Source organism: Monodelphis domestica, chromosome 2, assembly GCF_027887165.1.
Source record: "Monodelphis domestica isolate mMonDom1 chromosome 2, mMonDom1.pri, whole genome shotgun sequence".
Lineage (NCBI taxonomy): Eukaryota > Metazoa > Chordata > Mammalia > Didelphimorphia > Didelphidae > Monodelphis > Monodelphis domestica.
Window position 1 is genome coordinate 532193429 of NC_077228.1, and position 20922 is coordinate 532214350.

A 20922-nucleotide genomic window follows, 5' to 3' on the forward strand; every position below is an offset into this window, starting at 1 on the left:
ATTCAATATGCTGCCTAATGCTCAGCAAACAATCACAGGTCTTTCATACTGCCCTTTAGAGCTCGCCAGTATTAGCACATTAGTATTGGCACCTAGTAGGCACTGAATGACTTGCCCTCAAAACAAGCCTGGGAGGTTACCTTGCTGCCATCCTTATCCCCATTTTACAGATAAGGAAAATGAGGGTTTGAGAAGTGAACATGATTGCTCAGAGCCAAGTGAGTGTCTGCAGTGGCATTTCCTGGCTCCCAGTCCACCATGATGGCCCCTATCCCACACTGCCTCTCCACATGCAATGGACACCACGTTTCCCAGATTATTTGGTCCTATGCTTCTTGGGGGGGGGGGGGTCACAGAGGAGAGCCCCTGATCGGCTGCTGCTTGGCTGTGGGACCTTTAGGTGAGACACTGAGCCTCCTTTTCCCAGAGGGGGAGATGGGGAGAAAAACCTGTCTGCCTTAGTCTCCGAGAAATGAGATCATGGGATAATGGCTTGGGAAATACTTTCAACTCTTGAAGAGATTAAAAAACCCTTTCCTGTATGGTGTAATTATCATGGTGGAATTCCATTTACGACCAGCAGCTTCCAGTTCTAATTGTTCATGGCTTTAGCTGATGGCTAGCCTGGCCTAGACCAGGGAACGTGCAATCCCATAGGGGTCTGGATTCCTTCCAGTTGGCAGATAGCACCCCATCCCTGCTCCAGCTCCTCTAGGGAGCTATCTATCTGCTCAAGGTGCTGGACTAGTTTGCTCCCAACAATGACTTAGTGCAGTGCCTAGCCTGGAGTAAGCCTTTGATTTCCTGAACTAGGTTGGACCCATTTTATCTGGACCAGCAATTTCATCAGTGAGGAAAAATGGTCTGACTATGTGACTTGACTGAGATGTCAAGTGACCTGCCCAGGATCACACAGTCCAAAAGAGAACTTGAACTCAGGTTTTCCTGATTCCCAGGTCAGCCTTGTATCAATCACTGGGACTGTTCTTATATAAAAACTCACTGTTGAGCCCTTGGATGGGGGTGAGGGAATGCTGAATTGTAACTCTGCTTACCTTCAAGACATCAAAGTTCATCTTTTTAAAAATATGGTGCTGTGTGCTGGACAGCAGCCACCTCCTAAGCACACAAATCATTAAATCCTCCAAGGTCAGCAGATGACAAAACCTACTAATTTGTACCTTTTCAATTCTATTCATGGCATTCATTAACCTATAATGCTTCTCTGCAGACTATGTAGCCTTAATAGAATGCTACTGTGTTGTTGAAAAGGCATGCTTTGATCCATCTAGAGAATCATGGGAAGATTTACTAAACTGATGCAGTGAAGGGAGTGTTACTGGCATAACAACCAAGATAGCATCGATGACAACCGAAATGGAAAAATAATGCTGGGAATAATGTTCAAGCTGGCCCCCAAAGAAGAAAGGAAAGCAGCATGAGAAGACACCTGTCCTTCTCCCCTCCATTGGAGAGGTGGGCTCTACTGGCCTGGAACACGGTAGCTAGCACCAGGAATGCCTTGATTACTTTGGCTCATTTTTCATCCTTATATCTTTGTTCTAAGGTATAGCTGGGAGGAGGTACCAGAGGCAGTGAGGTGGCTAAGTGGATAAAGAATCAGGTCAGGAGGACCTGGGTTCAAATGTGACCTTGGGTATTTCCTAGCTGTGTGACCCTGGGCAAGTCACTTAATCCCAGTTGCCCTTTTCTGCCTTGGAACTGATGAATTCTAAGAGAGAAAATAGTTTTTTAAATTTGGTTTATTTTTTTAAGGTATGACTGATGGAAACAGGAGGAAACCTAGAGGGAAATTTAGGTGATATGAAAATAAAACATCAATGACAATTTGCTTTAAAAAAACCCTAAGGATATTTATGTCAAAAAAATTATAAAACAAAAATCCCCATCCTTGCTCTGCCTGAACAAACACACACATAGCCCCCTCCTGGCCTAGCCTCACTACTTACAGGGCAGCCTCCCTGGGGGAAGAGGGCAGACACAGTCGGGAGAAGAAGTAGAGATTAAGGAGAGAGTGACTTGTTCCAGGACCATTTCCAGCCAACCCCCAGGGAAAAGATAAGAATGGGAGGGAAAGAGAGGAAAGCTAGCATTTATTTAGCATATCAAGGGTGGCCAAGAACTTACTGCTATTATCTCTTTAGGCCATCACATCTATTCCGGTAGGGCCTCTTCTTTGGTAACCCTATTTTACCGAGGAAGAAACTGAGATTCTGAGATGCGGCAATGACTTGCTCAGAGTCATACAGTCATAAATATCTAAGGCTGAATTGAACTCAGGTCTTCTGGCCAACCCAGTCTAAAGCTTCCCCCATTTGATCGCTTTGGGTCCCTTTTCCAATTCTCGGATTTTCCACTGGATTCCAGAACCATTGAAGTGCCAGCTGTATGCCAGGCACTGCGCCCTTGCAAGGGAGCCGGAAGAAAACCAAGACGAGCTCTGGCCCTCGAGGGGGTAACACGCCGCTGGGGGAGTGAGGAGGAGCCACTAGTGGCTGTTGCGCCTCCTGTGGGCAGGCATTGTGCTAAGTGCAGGGGATGGAAAGGCAGAAACGGGATGCCAGGCGGACAGGAGCCCCCACGATGGATGTGGAGGGAATCCCTCGGAGGCCGGCCCTGCCATCACCGGGCGGGGGGAGCTCGGGACGGGAATGGCTTCTGGTAGGAGCCGGGACTTGGGCCGAGAGTCGGAGGAAGCCGGGCTTCGAGGGTAGCGGCAGCCGAGAGGCCGGGCTGGCTGGAATGCAGAATGTGAGGGGGAGGAATGGGAAGCTGCTGGAGAATGGGAGGTCCTTCGGCTCAGCTGGTGAAAGGCCCCAGACGCTCTTAGGCTGCGGGTGAAGATCCCCTTTCCGGACGCAGAAAGGAGGGGAGGCCCCAAGTATGCCCGAGGCAAATCAGTGAACTGCTCAGGGCCTCAGTTTTCTCATCTGTAAAATGGGGAACGTACTAGACCGCCTGCCTCGGTTCCAGGTGAAGTCCAGCTGGCGGGTCCTGGGGAGGGGGGAGAGAGAATGGCATCACCTGTCGGTTGGGGAGCACTGGTCTAGGCGCCTGGCGGGGAGGGCCCTAGAGAGGCCCAAATAAGGGCTAGAGGCTCGCACTAGGGAGCCGGGGCAGCCCGTAGGCAGGGTGGAATAAGAATCTAGGGCCTGGGGCATCTCCGGGGGCTGCTTCCCCGCTACGATCCGCCCCGCCCCTTCCCCGCCTCCTGCCCCGCCCCCGCCCGCCCTCTCTCCCTTTACCCGGCTCGGGAGCCCCGCCGCCCAGAGAAGTTCCGAGCCGCTCCCGGGAAGCAGCGATCGGGCGGGTGGACGAGCGGGCTGGCGAGGGAGCCGGCCCCGTCCGTGGGGACTGCGTGTCCTCGGGCCATGGCCAGCTACGAGCTCGCCCTGAAGCTGCAGCGGAGGCTGAAGCTGGAGCAGGAGGCCGAGGGCGTCCCGATCCCGCAGCAAAACGGCTTCGACGGGGTGCCCGCGCCGGCCTGGCCCTGCGGTTCCCCGAGCCCGGGAGACGAGCCGCCCGCCAAGGAGCTCACGGCCAACGCGGGCTCCGAGCTCAAGGAGCAGCTGAACCGGCGTCAGGGCATCCACGAGGGAACGGCGCGGCCCCGGCCCATCAAGGTCTTCAAGCCCTACACCGAGTTTCGCGAGTTCAGCCGCCGCCAGATCAAGGACATGGAGAGCCTCTTCCGACGGTGGGTGCCCGCCCTCCCCGCCGCCCCGCGCCCCTCTCCTGCTTAGTGCCCCCCCTCCAGCCCGGTCCCACCCGGAGCCTCCGCCCCCCTCTCCGGCTTCAGCACCCCGCCTCCTGCTTCTGCGCCCCCTCGGGCCTCCCGCCCCTAGCTTCGGACGCCGCCCTGATTCCTTCCCGCGCTCCAGCCTCGGGACTTTGTCCCGGTGCCGCCCCCCTCGCTTCTGGGATGGGACGCTGTCCCCGAGCCTGCTGCTCCTCCCCTCCCCTCGCTCCTTCCCCGGCCGCTGCCTGGCGTCCAGCCTCCCGCCCAGTCCCCCCGCCCCCACCTGCCGTCCGTTCTTTCCCTGGAATTCTCTCCGCTGCCCACTCGGACCCCCGTTGTCCGGCTCTGCGCCTCCTGTGCTGAGCCGGGGGAGGAGTGAGTGTCCCGCGGCCGGGGATATGGAGTGGAGCTCGTGCCCCGCGGCGGGACGGAGCGGAGCTCCGGGCGCCGGCTGCGGGCTGGTGAAGTGCGGCGGGGAAGCCGGTGTGCTGCCCAGTGGCCTTTGGGCTGAGCTCTGAAGGGCGCCCTCCGCGGCCCCCCTGCCGGCCCGAGGCTTTCCTTCTCCCAGCCTGGCCTCCCGCTGCAGAGGTGCCCGGGAGCGCGGCTCCTCGCGGGCGTCTGTCGGAAGGTGGTTGGGGCATGGCTGGAGAGCGAGGTCTGTGGGAGAGCCTTCCGGAGCCCCCGCTGCTGGATGCCAGACATTCCTGGAAACTCCTACCTTGTCTCTGGGTCATTCTGTCTGTTCTCGGTCGGTGTTGAGCCTCCAAGGGCCTCCGGGCCTTTCCTCCCTGCCGGGGGTCCCAGCCTCCCCATTTAACCCCTCAAAGGGCTGCTCTTAAGCGTTCAGTGGGGACTGGCCCACCCTCATACGTGCCACCAGGGGGCAGCCCTTTGGTCTCTGGCACTTAATAGGCACGTTGTCATCTCTGGACCTCAGTTTCCTCATCTGTAGAGTGAGGGGGGCCCGAATGGACTAGATGACCTCTATTCTCCCCATCTAGAGCTGAAGGGGACCTCAGAGTTCTCTTTTTACCCAGGAGGAAGTTGAGGGTCCGGGAGGCTGTTGACTTGTCCAAGGTCACACAGCTAGGAAGTGACCAATTCTGATACCAGGTCTCTTTCCACTGACTCACAGTACCTCCTTTCCACCTTCTGTAAGATGGCCTTCCCAGTCCTCCATCTTGGTGTCTTTCCATTGAAACTGCTCCCAGTTCATACTGTTTCTAGCTTCTCCGTATATAGTTGTTGTGTGTTGTCTTCCCGTTAGACGAGGAGCTCCTCCAGGGCAGGGGCTGCTTTGTATCATCCAGCATTTAGCACAGCACCTGGTATACAGTAGGTGACTAATAAATGCCTATTGGATTTGCTGATTGATTATCTGGGATTTCAACTCTGTGAACAGTCAGACAACAAGCATTTGCTGTTCTGGGAAGGCAAAGCCAACAACCCCCAAAGGAGCCCTGAGTGAAGAGGGAGCGAGGGCACTCCAGGTATAAGCTGGCCAGGCAAAGGCTTGCAAAAGGGATTAGTGCAGGGAGGAGGCAAGAAGGGATGCAGGCAGGCTGGAAAGTTCGTAGGTGCCCTCTGGAGTCTGTCACCCCAAATGCTCCTCTCCTGGTGGCCAGTCTTTTGGCAATGAGTCCTCTCCTGCCTTAGCTAGGCTGTTGTGGTCAGATGACAGACACAGAGCCCGCAGGGGCTCAGTATTGCCAGCTTGGAGCCCCCAGGGATCCCCTTGCTGCCTAGCTGAGGCATCAGACAGGGTCCTTGAGCCAGGCTGCTCTGCTCAGCTCATGCCAGGGGCAGGGAGGGGTCCTGAGCTTTGCAGGAGCCTCAGGTTTCCTGGGTCAGCTGTGCAGTCTCTTGGGCACTCTCAAGTGACCTGCAGATGGGCCCAGGAGGAGGGCAGAGGTTTTGGGGAAGCACAGGAGTGAGGTCAAACCTGGCACCCTGTGGGCACCCCAGAGCCACTTTATCTCTTTAGTTTCCTACCTGGAACCTTTTGGGCCAATTCTGCAAATTCACTGAGAGAAGCTGGCTGGACAAGTCCAGGTGGAAAATAATGGCTATGGCAAAAAGGCACACCAGAAAGCACAGCCTCTCCTCTAAAGCCCAAACCCAATCATGCCAATCCCCTGCGAAATAATGCCAGCCTCTGCTTATTACCTCCAACACCCAAAATAAATTCTCCTTGCCTTTAGAGCTTTTTTTTTTAACTTTGCACTTTTATTACAACCACCTTCAATTCAGCCAAACTGGATTTCTAGAGGAGCTCCATCTCTCACCTCCAGGCTTTTGCATTAACTGGTCCTCATGCCTAGACTGCCATCTCTCTCCACCTCCACCCATTGGAGTCTCTGGTTTCCTTCCAAACTCTTCTCAAATAGCCCTTCCTACAGGAAGACTTTCCTGCTTCCCCCCACAGGTTAAGACCCTCTTTTGCAAAATTAACTTGTATATGGTTGTTGCCTCAGGGCTGTTGCTTTGATATTTTTGTCTTCCTGTCACCTAGTCCTGAGCCTTACATGGATATAGTAATTAATTAACTAACACAATAATGATCAAGTATAAGTATTAACATAGTCCTAAATAGCAATGCAGAATTAGTTACAATAAAATGTTATTAATACATACATTTAATAAATAAATGATTGGCTCACTCGATAAATACTTAAGATTGGGGGGAATGGGGGCAGCTAGGTAGTTCAGTGGATTGAGAGTCAGACCTAGAGACAGATACTTCCCAGCTGTGTGACCCTGGATAAGTCCCTTAACCCCCCACTGCCTAGCCTTTACTGCTCTTCTGTCTTGGAACCAATACTTGGTATCCATCCTAAGAAGGAAGGTGAGGGTTTAAAAAAAAAAAAGCAAGAGAAGCTATAAAGCTTTGAGAAGGTCCAGCCCATCCCTTTCCTCTTGGAGCTTCCAGTCACTGAAGGTGCTTGTGATATCCTCAAGGGAGGGAGAAGAGGGATGGGGACCCAGGGAGGCTTCCCCTAGTAGCCACCATTTGAGATGGACTTTAAAAGGTGGGTAGGAATTAAAAACAGACAGACACTCCAGGCCTAGGCACAGCTCAAGCAAAGGTGAAGTAGGAGGAATTTACAGAAGGGTAAAATGAGATAAGGCTGGGAAGGTAGAATGGAGACTTTGTATAGAGCCTTGAATGCCAGGCAAAGGACTCACCCTGGAGGCTAGCCGGTTTTTGAACAGTAATCAGAATCAGTGAGGCTGGTACCAGGGCAAAGGATGGACTAGAAGGGGGAGGTGGAAGAGAGATCATCTGTGAGGAAGTTAGCCCAGCTGGTAGAGTATGGGAATAGGGAGGAGCCATGAAGGTGAAGCAGTGATGAGACTGAGGGTGCTGCCCTGGACCAGAAGGCAGCCTGGAGAGGGGCCAGTGGTCAGCCGGGTGGGAAAGCATTTCATAGAAGTGTTGGGGGTCACAGGATGAGATCTAGACCTAGAAAGGGCCTCAGGGCCATCCAGTCCAATCCCTTTGATTTTACAGATGGGGAAACTGAGGCCCAGAGAGGTTAGCCTGCCCAGACAGCCACTCTGAACAGCCCCTAATCCATTTGGAAGATCTGGGCAATATCTGAAGAGTGCTTGGGCTTCCTTAGAAGCAGTGGGTCAAGGGAGAAGCTCTCCTGGGAGCTCCCACAGGAAGGGTATGGGAAGGGCATATCAGGGGACCCAAGAGAGAAGAGGAGGAATTACAGGGAAGTGGGGGGGGGGGGAAGAACCAGGAGTGTGTAGTTAGTGTCAAGGAAGATGCCAGGGAAAGGAAGGCTCTTTGTGTTGAGAACAGGTCCCTGGTGAGGCAGATGCCAGCTTGCAAAAGGAGGAGTAAACTTGGCTAGAGAAGTGGAGGCAAGATGGGGAAGAGCCAAGGGAAGGCTATTTCAGAACCTTTAGAAAGAGAGCCGCTACATGATCTTAGGCCAATGGAAAGGACCCCTCATTGAGGGAAGCGGAGGAGGCAAATGAGAGATGGGGTGTCTGCCAGGTCTGAGGACAGCTTCATAGCTCAATTGATCCAGAGCCACATCTAGAGATGGGAGGTCCCAGGTTCAAATGTGACTTCAAACACATTTTAGCTGTGTGTCCCTGGGCAAGTCACTTGACCCCCATTGCCTAGCACTACTTCTGTACCCACACTTAGTATTGATTGGTAAGTTTCCTCGTCTACAGACTGGGTAGACTGTTGAGGCTGGAACTAGATGGCCGCCGAGGTTCTTTATTTAGCTGTGAGCCGATGAAATAGGCTTTGCCCTCCAGGAGCTCCCAGTCTACAATAATAGGAAGAAGTATTTGTTAATCACCTACTATGTGTCCGACCCCATATCAGTGCTGGGGATACAAAATCAAAAATGAAACCGCTCCTGTCCCCAAGGATAACTCAAGTTATTTTATATTCTTGCAATGTGATAAATCTTACAGTTGGATATTATTGCTTGTTGTTATCACGAAGTTTAGGGTGTTAAGTATATGGTAATGACTAGGCAACTATGGCTAGGGTTAAGTGACTTGCCCAGGGACACACAGCTAGAAAAGTGTCAGATTTGAACTCAGAACATTCCATCTCTATGCTTGGCTCTTAATCCACTGAGTTGCCTCACTATCTTTTTTTTTTTAACCCTTACCTTCCATCTTAGAATCAATACTGGGCATTGGTTCTAAGGCAGAAGAGTGGTAAGGACTAGGCAATGGGGGTGAAGTGACTTGCCCAGGGTCACATAGCTAGGAAGTGGCTGAGGTCTGATTTGAACCCAGGACCTCCCATCTCTGGACCTGACTCAATCCACTGAGCTTACCCAGCTGCTCCCCCTCACCAACTCTTAACATTCATTTTTTTTAAAAATTGAGTTCCAAATTCTCTTCCCTTCACCTGGGCAATTTGTTATTCATTGTGGCTCAATGGGAGAGAGCTGGATGGTGCAGTGGATAGGCCTGGAGTCAGGAACCCCCATTTTCATGAGTTCAGATATGACCTCAGACATTTACTACCTGTGTGACCCTGGGTAAGTCACTTTGCCTTTCTGGGCTCCATTTGCTCATCTGTGACATGAGCTGGAGAAAGAAATAGCAAACCTCTCTAGGATCTTTGCCAAGAAAACCCCAGTTGGGGTCACAGAGTTGGAAACTGAAAAATGACTGAACAAGAACATGGGGTCGTGTCTGTCTAGAGGTCACAGAGCTAGTCAGTAGCAGAGTGAGTGATCAGACTGGCCCACGGCTTCATCTGGTCAGTGGAGTCCATGACCTCAAAGGTTCCTTTGAGCTTCAGAATTTAGTGACTTGGAGATGGAATAAAGGGTTTGTTCAAGGGATCTCTGCCAATGTGGGTGGCAAAGGATTTCAAAAGGGGAGGAACGTTATGAGCCTGCAGTTCTCATTCAAGACTGCCCAGTCCATTGTCCTGCCAATTCACTCCAAATACAGTGGGGTTACAGGAGCAAATTGGAGATGGGCTGACCCGCCGCGTCTCCATGGACACCTGTCCTCTGAGCTTTAGCAGTGTTAAACTGTAAGTCTCTGTTTTTATGCAAAGCCATGGTTGACCCTGGTGCCTCTCTTTGGGCAGGGGGAACCTCTGCCAAGACTCCAACAATCTCGGTCCAGAGCCAGGTTCTCTTAGCAGATCAGGAGACGAGCTGCCATATTACTGTGTCCAGCATCAGCCTGAGTGAAAGGGGCAGGAAGCGGGCTCATTGTCCCAAGGAGAAAGCTTCCAGCCAGGACTCGGGGCACTCACATCCAGGGTTGGCAAAATGGCTTCACCATTAACTCTTGAAAGAATGCTGGATCAGGAATCAGTTCTTGGGTTTAGACCTAACTCTGCGCTGCCCTTCCTATCTCGAGTATGATCTTAAGCAAGTTCCTTTCTCGGTTTCCTTCTCCATCAAATGAGGGGCGCTCCCAGATGACCTTTGGAGGTCCCTCCCAGGTTCCTGTGATTATGAAGTCTACAATGATCCATAAATAGAGTAAGAAAGGAGGGACAGCTAGGTGGCTCAGCGGATCAAGAGTCAGGCCTAGAGATGGGAGGGAAGTCCTGGGTTCAAATCAATACACAGTATTGATTCTAAGATAGAAAGTAAGGGTCTAAAAAAATGAAATAAAGGGATAGAGAACTGGGGACTTGGACTAGACCCAGATAAGCTCCGTTTCTAGAACATAATGAGAACTTAAAAATACTTTCATGGTTGACTTGGCTAAGACATTGGTCGCTGGAAACATAGATCAGGGTTGGGATATGATAACTTGGAAAATATCCAGGAAGAGGAGGGTCCTGGAGATGAAACTGGATGAGAAACACTGAAGGAGCCTCTCCTATTTAGTCTGGAGAAAAGAAGACTTGGGAGGGATAACAAGTTAACTGACAAGTATTTGAAGGGTTCTCATGTAGAAGACACGGCTAGGTAGTATAGTAGATAGAGCACCATGTATGAAATCAGAAAGACCCGAGTTCAAATCCAGCCTCAGATACTTGCTAGCTGTGTGACCCTGGGAACTCACTTAACTCTGTTTGCCTCAGTTTCCTTATCTGTAAAATGAGCTGGAAAAGGAAATGGTAAATTGCTCGGGTCTTTGCCCAGAAAACTCCATTTGTCATCATGAAAAGTCAGATGTGACTGGAAGGACTGAATAACAAGTGAAAGAGGGACTTGAACTTGCTCTGCCTTTGAGAAGAAGCCAGATAGCCACTTACTGGAGACTGCTGATTAGAGAGACAGGTCGGACTCGATGCTCTCTGCCCCTCTGTGCCTTAGTTTCCTCATCTGTAAAATGGAAGGGTTAGACTCCTAAAATGTTGATGCTATGAGCCTTGAAGGATGCTCCAGCTGTTACTTAATAGTTGAGTGCGTGGACAAATGATTTAAATAATATCAGATAAATATTAAACATATCAATAAATTAATAATTAATAAATTATATGATATAGTATAATAAGTATGATATAATATATAATATAATAAATATCAAATATATTAATAATCAACAAATTTATAATTAATAAATATATTGAATATTTAAACAATATCAGATCAATATTAAATAATATCAGAGCTGGGATCATCGTTTCCCACTGCGTGGTCGCCTGAGTCAGAACCAGTGGGTAGGACCCCCTCTCTTACCTCTCAGGCTCTGCCTGGGGAGAGAGGGTCCACTTTAATGCCCAACTTCCCTTGAGCCTTTAGCTGGCCAGCGAGGTTGACACAGGAGCAGACATCTCTGGGCTACAAGGGAGCCAGGAGACCACTTGGTCTAACGGCCTCATTTTACAGATGAGAAAACTAAGGCCCTGAGATGTTAAGTGACCAACCTAAGCTCACCCGGCTTATGCTGGTTTGTCCTTCAATTTCGAAGACCATGATGTCCTGACTTGTGCATGAGTTGGATTTCAGTGAGGTCACATGGGAATTTGAACCCAGACCCATAGCTATACCTGGAAGGGTCCTTCGATATCATCTCATTCTTCCTCTTAACATATCAGGAAGGTGAAAGAGCAGGATTAAAATCCAGAACCCAGAATGTAGGATTCCAAATTTGGAACGAGAAGCCATCCCAGAGGCCATCTGGTTCTTCAGCCTAATTTTATAGATGAAGAGCTGAGGCACGGGAGGGGGGGAGAAGTGATTTGTCTAAGCTCACCTAGGTGGCAGAGCTGGGATTTGAAGTTTGAGAGGTATCTGCTAGATTAGGGAAGTCTTAAGTGACTTGATTTATCATACCAGTAAGTAGATGATTCAGGATTTGAACCCAGGTCCTCCACCTCCAAATGAGAGCCTCTTTGCACTGGATTCTGCTGTCTCCTCCCCTTGGGCATTTATCTGCCTTTGCTTGTAGAAGTCCTGAGTCCCAGGCAAAAATATAGTTTACCAACTGAGGGTATTGGTGTCTAGATGGCCATGATGACGGTCCCTTCTGCTGCCCCACTTTGGCTTCTGACTGGCCCCTCCTTCCTTTTCATCCCCCGACTCTCAATATGTCACAGGTTTTCCGAGGACAAGTAAGGCCCATCGCTTACTTTGGGGCAGCCTTTGTCCAAGGTTCAGGTGCACTATTTGTCTCACTCCACAAAGACCCATTGAGGACTTCTTCCCTGGACTGGACCAGATCCCAGACTCCACTAAGGCTAGGCAGTGCAGAAAGAAGCTTCTCTATCTCTGGTTGTCTAGTCCTCAACAAAGGATGAGTGCAGGACCTGAATTTGAATCCCGCCTAGACCTTCCACTAACCATGTGATGCTGGGCCCTCTACCTCAGTTTCCTTATCTGTAAAAGTGAAAGAGTTGGACTCAATGACCTCTAAGGTCCCTTCTAATTCGAAATATTCCATTTGGGCCATTTGGAGTAAACCTCTTAGCCTCTGTGCCTCAGTTTCCAAATTGTAAAGAAGGGTGCTGGACTAAATGACCCCTAAGGTAGTCAGCCCAGGGATGAGTGCCAGGTAGCATCTGAACTCATCTTCTTGGTTGGGGGTGGGAGGTGGGCAGCCTCCTAGCCACTCTGATGCACACACACTGCCCCTCCTAGCCCCCATTTATAAAGCCTACCAATAGCTAGCATTTACAAGAGCTTTACTGTTTGTCGAAAGCAGAATCAATACTAACTCATTGTATTTTCTCAATAATCCTGGGGGAGTCAGAGCTATCATTGCACCCATTTTACAGATGAGGAAACCAAGGCCGAGAAAGGTTGCACCATCTGCTCATGGTCAAAGAGCAAGGAAGACAGATTTGAATTTAGCTCTTCCTGACTCTGGGTCAGTCACACCACATGTACATATATGTAGATACATGCTGCCCTTGTATGTTCCTGGACATGCATGTGGCTGTTTATGCTTGACATATGTGTGTGCATATAAACACAGTTGTAGTTAATATTGAAGAGATCAAAGTTGCCCCAACACCCTTGGGCCAGCACATCCGTTCCAATGTTGCAGAATGGTTTTCCATCCCAACCAATCCCACAGTAACCAGGGAGCCAGGTGCTGTTTGGGGCTTCATTTTAAGGATAAGGAAGCTGAGGTGGGCCAGGATGACGGAGCAGGATTTGAACCCAGCCCAGGGCTCTCCTCCATTTGCTGTGCCCCATTGGCTTTCTCAGACCTGAATGAATCAGTCCCTCCATCCATCTCAGGAGTGTGGGGCATCTTCAAAGTGCTCTCTGACTCCCAGCTCTTCTTGTGGTCTTTTTAATATTGTTGTTGTTGTTATTATTGTTACCGCATGCCGAAGCGGATGAGCAGAGCAAGCAGAAGGCTTCCCAAGTCATTTCCTGAGTCAAAGACTCCAGGATTCCTTGGATTTGGGTGATAGGAAGAGAAGATGAGCTGGTTGTCTGGGAAGAGCAGATACCTGGAGATGTTGAGAGAGGGTGAGAGAGTGAGGAAGGCCCTGGGCACGTTGGGGGGACTCCTGTGGGGATGAGAGTCTCCTTAGGACAGTCAGTAGGCTCAGAAGGGTGGTGATCTACATTGGGGGAGGGCACTTCCTTCCTGGGGAGATTCCAAATAATCTATTGGAGTATTTGAATTTGAAAGGGATGACAGCAAACCAGGCTGTTGATTGAGGTCAAAGATGGATGCTGCTTGGATTGCGGAGAGCCAGACTTGTGGCCAAGTCTCTGGTGACTGTTGGACATTGATGGGTAGATCCAGAGCTTGGGGGAATGGATGGCCTGGAAGTATGGTGGCCAATGAACTCACCTCCAGTGTCCAGTGGGGTCCAGTGGGTCTCCACAGCTAGATGGAAAGGACTGTTTGGCAGGGAGGGAGGCAGGCCCATACTCAGCATTTTGATGGGGGCTGGGGCTGGGTTGGTCTGCAGTGGAAAGCTCTGGGGGCTTCTGGGGAGGGAAACTCCTGGGTGAGTCAGCTTTGTGATTGAGGAGCTGCCAAAAAAGCCAGCTCCATTTTAGACCTGCCTCAGGAAGGAGGAGCCGCCACATCTGGGCTGTGGTGCTCATTCTAGACCATCAAAGGGTGGGAGGAGGCTCCACAGAGAACCCTGGGGAGATGAGCATGGAAGGTCCAGCCTGGAGAGGCTCTGCCAAGGTGAGCTGAAGGAAATGAGCTCTTTGGTCTAGGGAACAGAAGAGAGAATGAGTGCACTGATTAAGCCCCTGCTGTTTACCAAACAAGTTGCATCTTTAAAATGGGAATAATAATAGCATCTACCTCCCTGGGCTATTGTCAATGGGATCTCTGACTCCTTTAAGGCCAGTTCAGCCAGATAAGGTTCTGGAGGGGGAAAGGGCCACCCTGGCCACCCGGGCCCTTTGTTATATCTGGATTTGTCCTTTATGGAGCGCACTTTTGAGGGAAATGACCCTTCTCTCCCAAATGCTATCCTGAATGCCCAGAGGCACCACAGTTTAATGGTTAGATCCCTAGGTTTAGGGAAGACAAGGGTTCAAATCCTGCCTCAGGCACTGTATAAATTTGAGCAAGTCCCAAGTTTTTAAGAGTATAAAATGAGAACCAGATGGTCTCTGGGGCCCTTGTCTGAGCTAGCCTAGGCTGTCCCTTCCACTCTGCCCATCACTGAGTATTCTCTACCAAGAGAACACCAGTCAAGGAGTCCTGAGTTCAAATCTTGCCTCAGACACTTATTAATTTTGTGACTCTGGGCAAGTCATCTAACTTCTCCCAGCCTCAATTTCTTTATCTGTAAATGGGATAATAATATTTACCTTCCAGGACTATTGGGAGCATCAAGTAAGGTAATAATTGTAAAGTGCTTCACAGACCTTACAAGCCTTATATGAATATGATGTATACATGTACCTATGGAAATGATAGTGTTCCTCTCTACAGACATCAAACAAATGAAAGACAAATGAAAGTCCCCCCTTCCCTTAAGGGAGCTTCCATTCTCTTGGAGGGGCCCCACCCCCATAAAAGTGAGGGAAGGAGAACTCTGGGTCATTTACACACAAACCAGACCCCAGCCTAGAGAGAAAGAAGCCTGAGGAAGGAGGCCCAGTGAAAAGAGAATTCCCACCAGAGGAGAGGGAAGCGTTTTCTACCTCAAATCATCCCCTTAGCCTGGATCCCACTTATCAGGATTTCTCCTCCCTCTTTCTGAGGAAAAGATAGTGTGGCTTAGTGGGTAGAGCTGGGATGTTGGGAAGTTCTGGGTGCAAATCCTGCCTCTGATGGCTTGGACTGGCCATGTGATTCCAGGTAGACCTCATTTCCCCATCTGTATAGAGGCTCCTCCTAGAGATCCAGGGACCGTTGTGGTTTTTTCTTTCCATGTTTATATTATACATATATGTTCCCAGATCCTCTAGCGCACAGGACCGAGCTTTTTGTTGCTTCCATCTCTGGGTAGAAATTGTCCTACAAAATGCCTTTATCAACATGGCTGTGACTTAGCATAAAAGGACCCAACATGAGAGCTAGAAGAGACCTTAGAGACCAGAGCCAAACCCTTTCATTTTACAGATGGGGGAACTGAGGCAGAGAGGGCTCATAGAACATGTTGAAATGGACTTTTGAGGTCATGGATTCAGCTCCCTCGTTTTACAGATCAGAAAAGTGGAGATCCAGGCAGCTAGGGGTTTGTCCAGGGTCCCACAGGTAGGAAGCAACAGAAATGGGATTTGAACCCAAGCCCTCAGCCATCAGAGCCCAGTTCAGTGCTGGCACCCCAGAATTAAAACTCAGATCCAGAAGCATTTCCACTATACACAGGATGCTTCTTCTACCTGGGGTGCAGATCCTGGCATGTCCTTGGGGTGGGTATGGGGGTGAGAGGACCCCAAAAGAGCAGTTCTTCGATTTAAAATGAATCTGTATTGCTGGGACACGTCCCAGTCCCCTATTTGGAGAGGATGTGAACTGGGGTGGGGACAGAATCAAGGCCAGGCTAGGCAGCCTCACTCCCATGAGGAAGGGGGTGGGGAAGACCGTCAGCCCAGTCCTTGGAACTCCAAGAGAGTTTGGCTTCTGAACTCCCCGGAGAGAGGGTGGGAGGAGGAGCTGCTGCCTCGCACTCTGCACTCCAAGTGTCTTTTTATTAAGAGTCTGGAATGATGAGGTCATGGACGTGCTGCCAAGTCAGGAGTCTTCTGCCAGAATGACATAACTCTAACCCGGAGAGACGCCATGTTCCGTGAACTCCCTCCCAAACAGGCTTTCTTCCTATGGGGGGGGGGGAGGGGCCCTGAAGATGAACCCTTGGCTAAGATTCTGCTCCGTTGAACCTTTCTTGATGAAGCACCTACTGTGCGCTTGGCATATGGAGGGATGTCTGATCTCATCGATGAGGCCATTCTTGTCTGGGACACCCCAGAGTTTGATAATAATCCCTCATCATCTCCTCATCCTCATGTAAGCTCTTTGGAAGAAGGGATGTGCCTAGCAGCGGGCTACAACATGGCGTCTGTTAAATATTTCTCAGTTACTAGCTAGGTTTCCTCATGGGTTCAAGGAAACAAAGAGCCACACCAAGCGGTCTCTGCTTCCCATTCTACTGGGGGGATTCGGCCAGAACAGAAGCAAATATGGGGGAATTGGAGGGGGTGGTCTGGGAGGGTCAGGGAAGGCTTCAGAGAGGAGGTGACAGCTGAGCTGAGCCTTGAAGGCAGAGGGAAGATTGCTAGAGCAGAGATGAAGAAGGGAGTGGGTTCCTAGTGTGGGGTTAGAGCTTTTCTGAACACAGATGGAGCTAGGACATAGAATGAGATGAAGTGGGCACACTCCACTTGATTCTGGGGGAGCAGGTGGGCAGCCTAAAAGAAGGGCAGCTCCAGCCAGAATTAGCCCTTCTGGGTTTCTAGCTCGAGCAATAGGCTAGGGAAGGCAAAAGAAAGGAGGAGTTGAGGAGAGCATGCTGGGTACCTGGGCAGAGGTTGGACACAGGGAATAGGAGGGCCAACAGGGAGAATGGCAAGGGGTCAGTGCATGGCACAGGGTGAGAAGAAGAGGGTGAGTCCAGGGCTGGTGAAGCTAGAACACTTCGCCGGCCAACCAGGAAATGCCAATCAGCCTGGAGAAAGGACCAGCATCAGATGGGAGGGGTGGGAGATGACCCTCCTGGAGCACTGTCTACACTGTCTGAAAAGAGTTCTCCACATTCTTCCTGCTTCTCCTTTCACCTGGCATCTCATCTCCCACCTCCCCCATGCCTGGAATGCCCTCCCTGTTCAGCCCCAACCCTTGGCACCACGTGTGCCCTTCAGGGTTCAGCCCAAATGCCACAGAAGTCTCAGGAAGTCCATCTCTCTATCCCACACTCCTCGTCGCTTTCTCTTCAGTTGTATCCATCACAGAGCCAGGCAGGGTCCTTGAGAGCTTGGACTGTTGGGGTGATTTTGTATTTATTCCAAATGCTTCGCTCCAGATGGACACAGAAGTGCTAGGTAATGGTCTGTGATTGGCTGAGTTTGGACACGTGCCCTATTTATCTGAGCCCCATTATCCCAGGTACTTGTGCTTTTGTAGCCATTCTGCACTTCTTCCCCCAAAGATAATCATAATAGCTAACACCATGTCATGTTTATCCTTAGGACAGCCCTGGGAGGGAGGTCCATTTAGAAGCTGGGTAGCTCAGTGGATAGAGAGCCAGGCCCAGAAATGGGGGTCCTGGGTTCAAATCTAGCCTCAGCCACTTCCTAGCTGTGTGACCCTGGGCAAGTCACTTGACCCACATTGCCTAGCCCTTTACCACTCTTCTGTCTTAGAACCAATATTGTATTGATTCTAAGACAAAGGTAAAGGTTTAAAAAAGGAATCTGAAGCCCAGCAATGAAAAATTGGCCCAGTCCCACCCCGAGTACCAGATTTGAACTCAGGTCTTCCTTATTCCCAAGCAGAGTACCTTGCCTACCATGACTGGCCTCAGGGCTTGGCATTTATGGGTAGATTGAGGATGAAGGTTCTGTTCTTCTAGTAGACTTGGCCCTTCAGGTCCCCACGTGTATCATTTGGATTGTGGTTGACCATCGGGAGCCTCAGCTATGCAGAGCTGCCTAGATGCCTGGACACTGGCCCTGCACCTTCCCCTGGGTCACTGAGGCGTTCTCTTAGGTCACAGCCTGCTGCTGGCCATCCCCCGTGAGGGATCCCTCCCAAAGAATAACATGTCTGCATGAAGGAAGATCCCAGGAGAACAGGCAGGCAGAGCAGGAGCCCCCATGGAAACACTACTGATGTACAGGAGGCAGATATGTTGGCTCCGTTGGAGAGGGGTTCAGGGAAGGCCCTAGCTTGGAGGAAGCCAGGAGGGAGACCCCCCCCCCCCCCCTTGGTTTTATAGATTAAAGGCCCGGGCACTGGCCAAGAGATGAATGGAAGCCCTTGGATTCTACACCTGAGACCTGGCTGGAGTGTGGGCGGCCCGCTGTGCCCCGACACAACATGAGGGGTTCAGAACCAGGAGGGAGGAGACTCCATACAGAGACTGGCTGAGCAGAGAGGCCGTGGGCAGCCTTGGGTCTGAACGCCGAACCCCAGCTTGAAGCCTAACCATGGAGGCTGGAGCCGATGCTGCCCTGATCTACATGGAGGGAGGATGAAGATGTAGAGCTGGAAGGGCCCGGGAGCCCTCCTTCTGCAGGGAAGGGGATGAACCCAGAAAGGCCATGCTGTTTGGAATTCTTGCACAAGAATTAAAGGATTTCATTTGGAGCCGGGGTGGGCGCAGCCTGTGTGACTGGGTCAGCTCCTCCCGTCCCTCTTCCCAGACTCCATGAGGGAGCGAGCTGGCTGGCCCCTGGGCTCCGTCCCTCCCTTCTCCAGATCTGCGGCCCCAGAGCTCTGAAGTGAAGGCCCTTCAGGGGCGCCCATCAGAGCCACTCCATAAATAGTGTGAGTTATTTATCGGCTGGGACAGTCCGTTTAGATCCGGCTCTTGGATTGCCAGAAGTGGGTAAACTTAGACTGCAGTTTGGGATGGAGGGTGGGGAGGGGGCCTCCCAGAGGGTGGACGCTGTTCCACATTCCATGCCCACCCGGGACACCCTGGCATCCTTCCTGGAGAGATGCGGCCCAGGAGGTAAGCGCATGAGGAATCTAAATACGATAAAGGAGAAAGATGGAGAGCCTGGAGCACGGGTGACCCCAGGACACGATAACCCTACAAGTATTTGAGAGATGTAAACAGTGGACAGGGGAGGAGCCTCTGGACGCCTGGCCCCTAGGGGTGGGGGGCAGAGAATGTCAAGTGAGAGTGATGGGAAGTCCCCACCCCCACTCCTGGCCCAGGGAAGGAGGAATGGCTGAGGTCCTGACTAACTTACACACTCCAGTTGGTGCCAGGGAAGCTCCCGAACCCCCAGGCTCCTGCTTTCCATTCCTCCTCTGCCCAGGACTTGGCTGGCCCCTTGTCTCCATCTCAGCCTTGTCTCCTCTTGTTTTCCATTACTTTTCCAAGTTTGCCCTATGAGATGCTGCCCTGCCCTCAACTCCCTAAGGAAAGGCTGAGACTTGGGGAGCAGGAAATGGTTCCCTCCCCATTACTGCCCCCTGCCCCTCTATGAGGAGCCCCTCAGCCCTCAGACTTGGGACTGCCATGCCCACTTAGGCCTGTCCCATCCAGGGACAGTATGGAGCAGCAGAAAGAGCCTGGACTCTTTCAAACCCAGGTTGTCCATAGCAACCGGTTTGGAACTAGAAGAGTCCTTGGAGTTCCTCATTTTACAGAGGAGGACACTGAGGCCTGTTGAGGTGTAGTGACATGCCCAAGGTCATACAGCAAATACCTAACAAGGGCAGGATTTGAACTTGGGGCCTTTCACTCCAAACCCAGGACTGTACCATTGACCTTGGCCTCTGTTTCTCCCTCTAAATGAGAGTTGGACTCCATGCCCTGATTTCCCTCTCAGCTATATAGTTATGAACACTTTAACATCTGATGGTCATGCTGCCAACAGCTAGCCGCTGGAATGCCCTCAGTTTTCTACCCTGTATATTGGGGTTCCTGATTATACCTTAGCTCCCAGGCTGTTGCCTTAAACTTCTATACATGTCTTCTATCAGTTGTCGTTAGGCTCTCTGGACTCTCTTTATGTGTGGTGCCACTGCTGAATTCTTGGCACTTCCAATGCTTCCCCCAATATATAGGGTCAGCTGCAGCTCCCAGGAGTTATGGCCTAATCTGAACATTGATCCTCTTGTCAAGACTGCCCTTCCACCCTGACTTCCTCATCCTTATTTCCTCCCACCTCCTATCTCTTCCCTTTCCTCACTTTCCCCCCTCCCCCTCTCTCTCCTCCCTCCTCTCTCTCTGTCTCTCTCTTTCTCCCTCTCTCTCTCCCTCCCTTCTTTCTCCCTCTCTCTCCATCTCTCTCTCTGCCTCTGTCTCTGTCTGTCTGTCTCGCTTTCTCCCTCTCTTGTGTCTCTCTCTCTCTTGTGTGTGTCTCTGTGTCTCTCCCTCCTTTCTTTCTCTCCATCTCTCTGCCTCTGTCTGTCTGTCTCTCTCTCGCTCGCTTTCTCCCTCTCTTGTGTGTGTCTCTGTGTCTCTCCCTCCCTCCCTCTCTCCCTCCTTTCTTTCTCTCTCCCTCTCTCTCTGCCTCTGTCTCTGTCTGTCTGTCTCTCGCTTTCTCCCTCTCTTGTGTGTGTGTCTCTCTTGTGTGTGTCTCTGTCTCTCCCTCTCTCTCTCCCTCTCTCTCTCCCTCTGTCTGTCTGTCTGTCTGTCTCTCACTTTCTCCCTCTCTTGTGTCTCTCTCTCTCTTGTGTGTATCTCTGTGTCTCTCCCTCCCTCCCTTCTCTCCCTCCTGAGAGAGGCCAGACGTCCTTCCTCTCTCCAAGGGCAAAGCTGGCCATTGGTCTCTTGTTTTGAAAACCAGAAGGTGTGTGGACACCCCTTCGAGACACGGATGCCAAACATTCCTGGAAACTATTTCCTTGTGCCCCTGGTTTGAGCTTGTGTGGAGGAAGCAAGGGCTTCCCGGCTAAAGCCTGTTCTTGCCTCCCTTTGGCTGCTGTCACTCTTGGGCCATCTTAGCCCACTCCAGGGCTGCCTTGCATGGCGGAGATTTGGGGGAGGCTTCATGGTCTAATACCGGCTCTCCCTCATGGATGTCACCAGGCCTCAGCTCTTTCGATTGTCTTCAGTGCTTGGCACATACTTAATTCTCTGGGTCTTAGTTTCCTCATCTGTAGAGTGAGGCTGGGGAGTAGACTCAAGTGGAAGGAGGGGTCAT

The 20922-nt window shown here is 51.1% G+C and overlaps 1 protein-coding gene across 1 annotated transcript in view; it reads left to right on the plus strand.

The window, feature by feature from the left end:
• Positions 1–2795: 2795 nt before the first annotated feature.
• Positions 2796–20922, plus strand: part of EFHD1 (EF-hand domain family member D1) — a 48201-nt gene continuing 30074 nt past the window's right edge. The window contains exon 1 of the mRNA XM_001373703.4: positions 2796–3718. Coding sequence (XP_001373740.2) covers positions 3393–3718 — 326 coding nt within the window. The 5' untranslated portion in view covers positions 2796–3392. The remainder of the gene's footprint in view (positions 3719–20922) is intronic.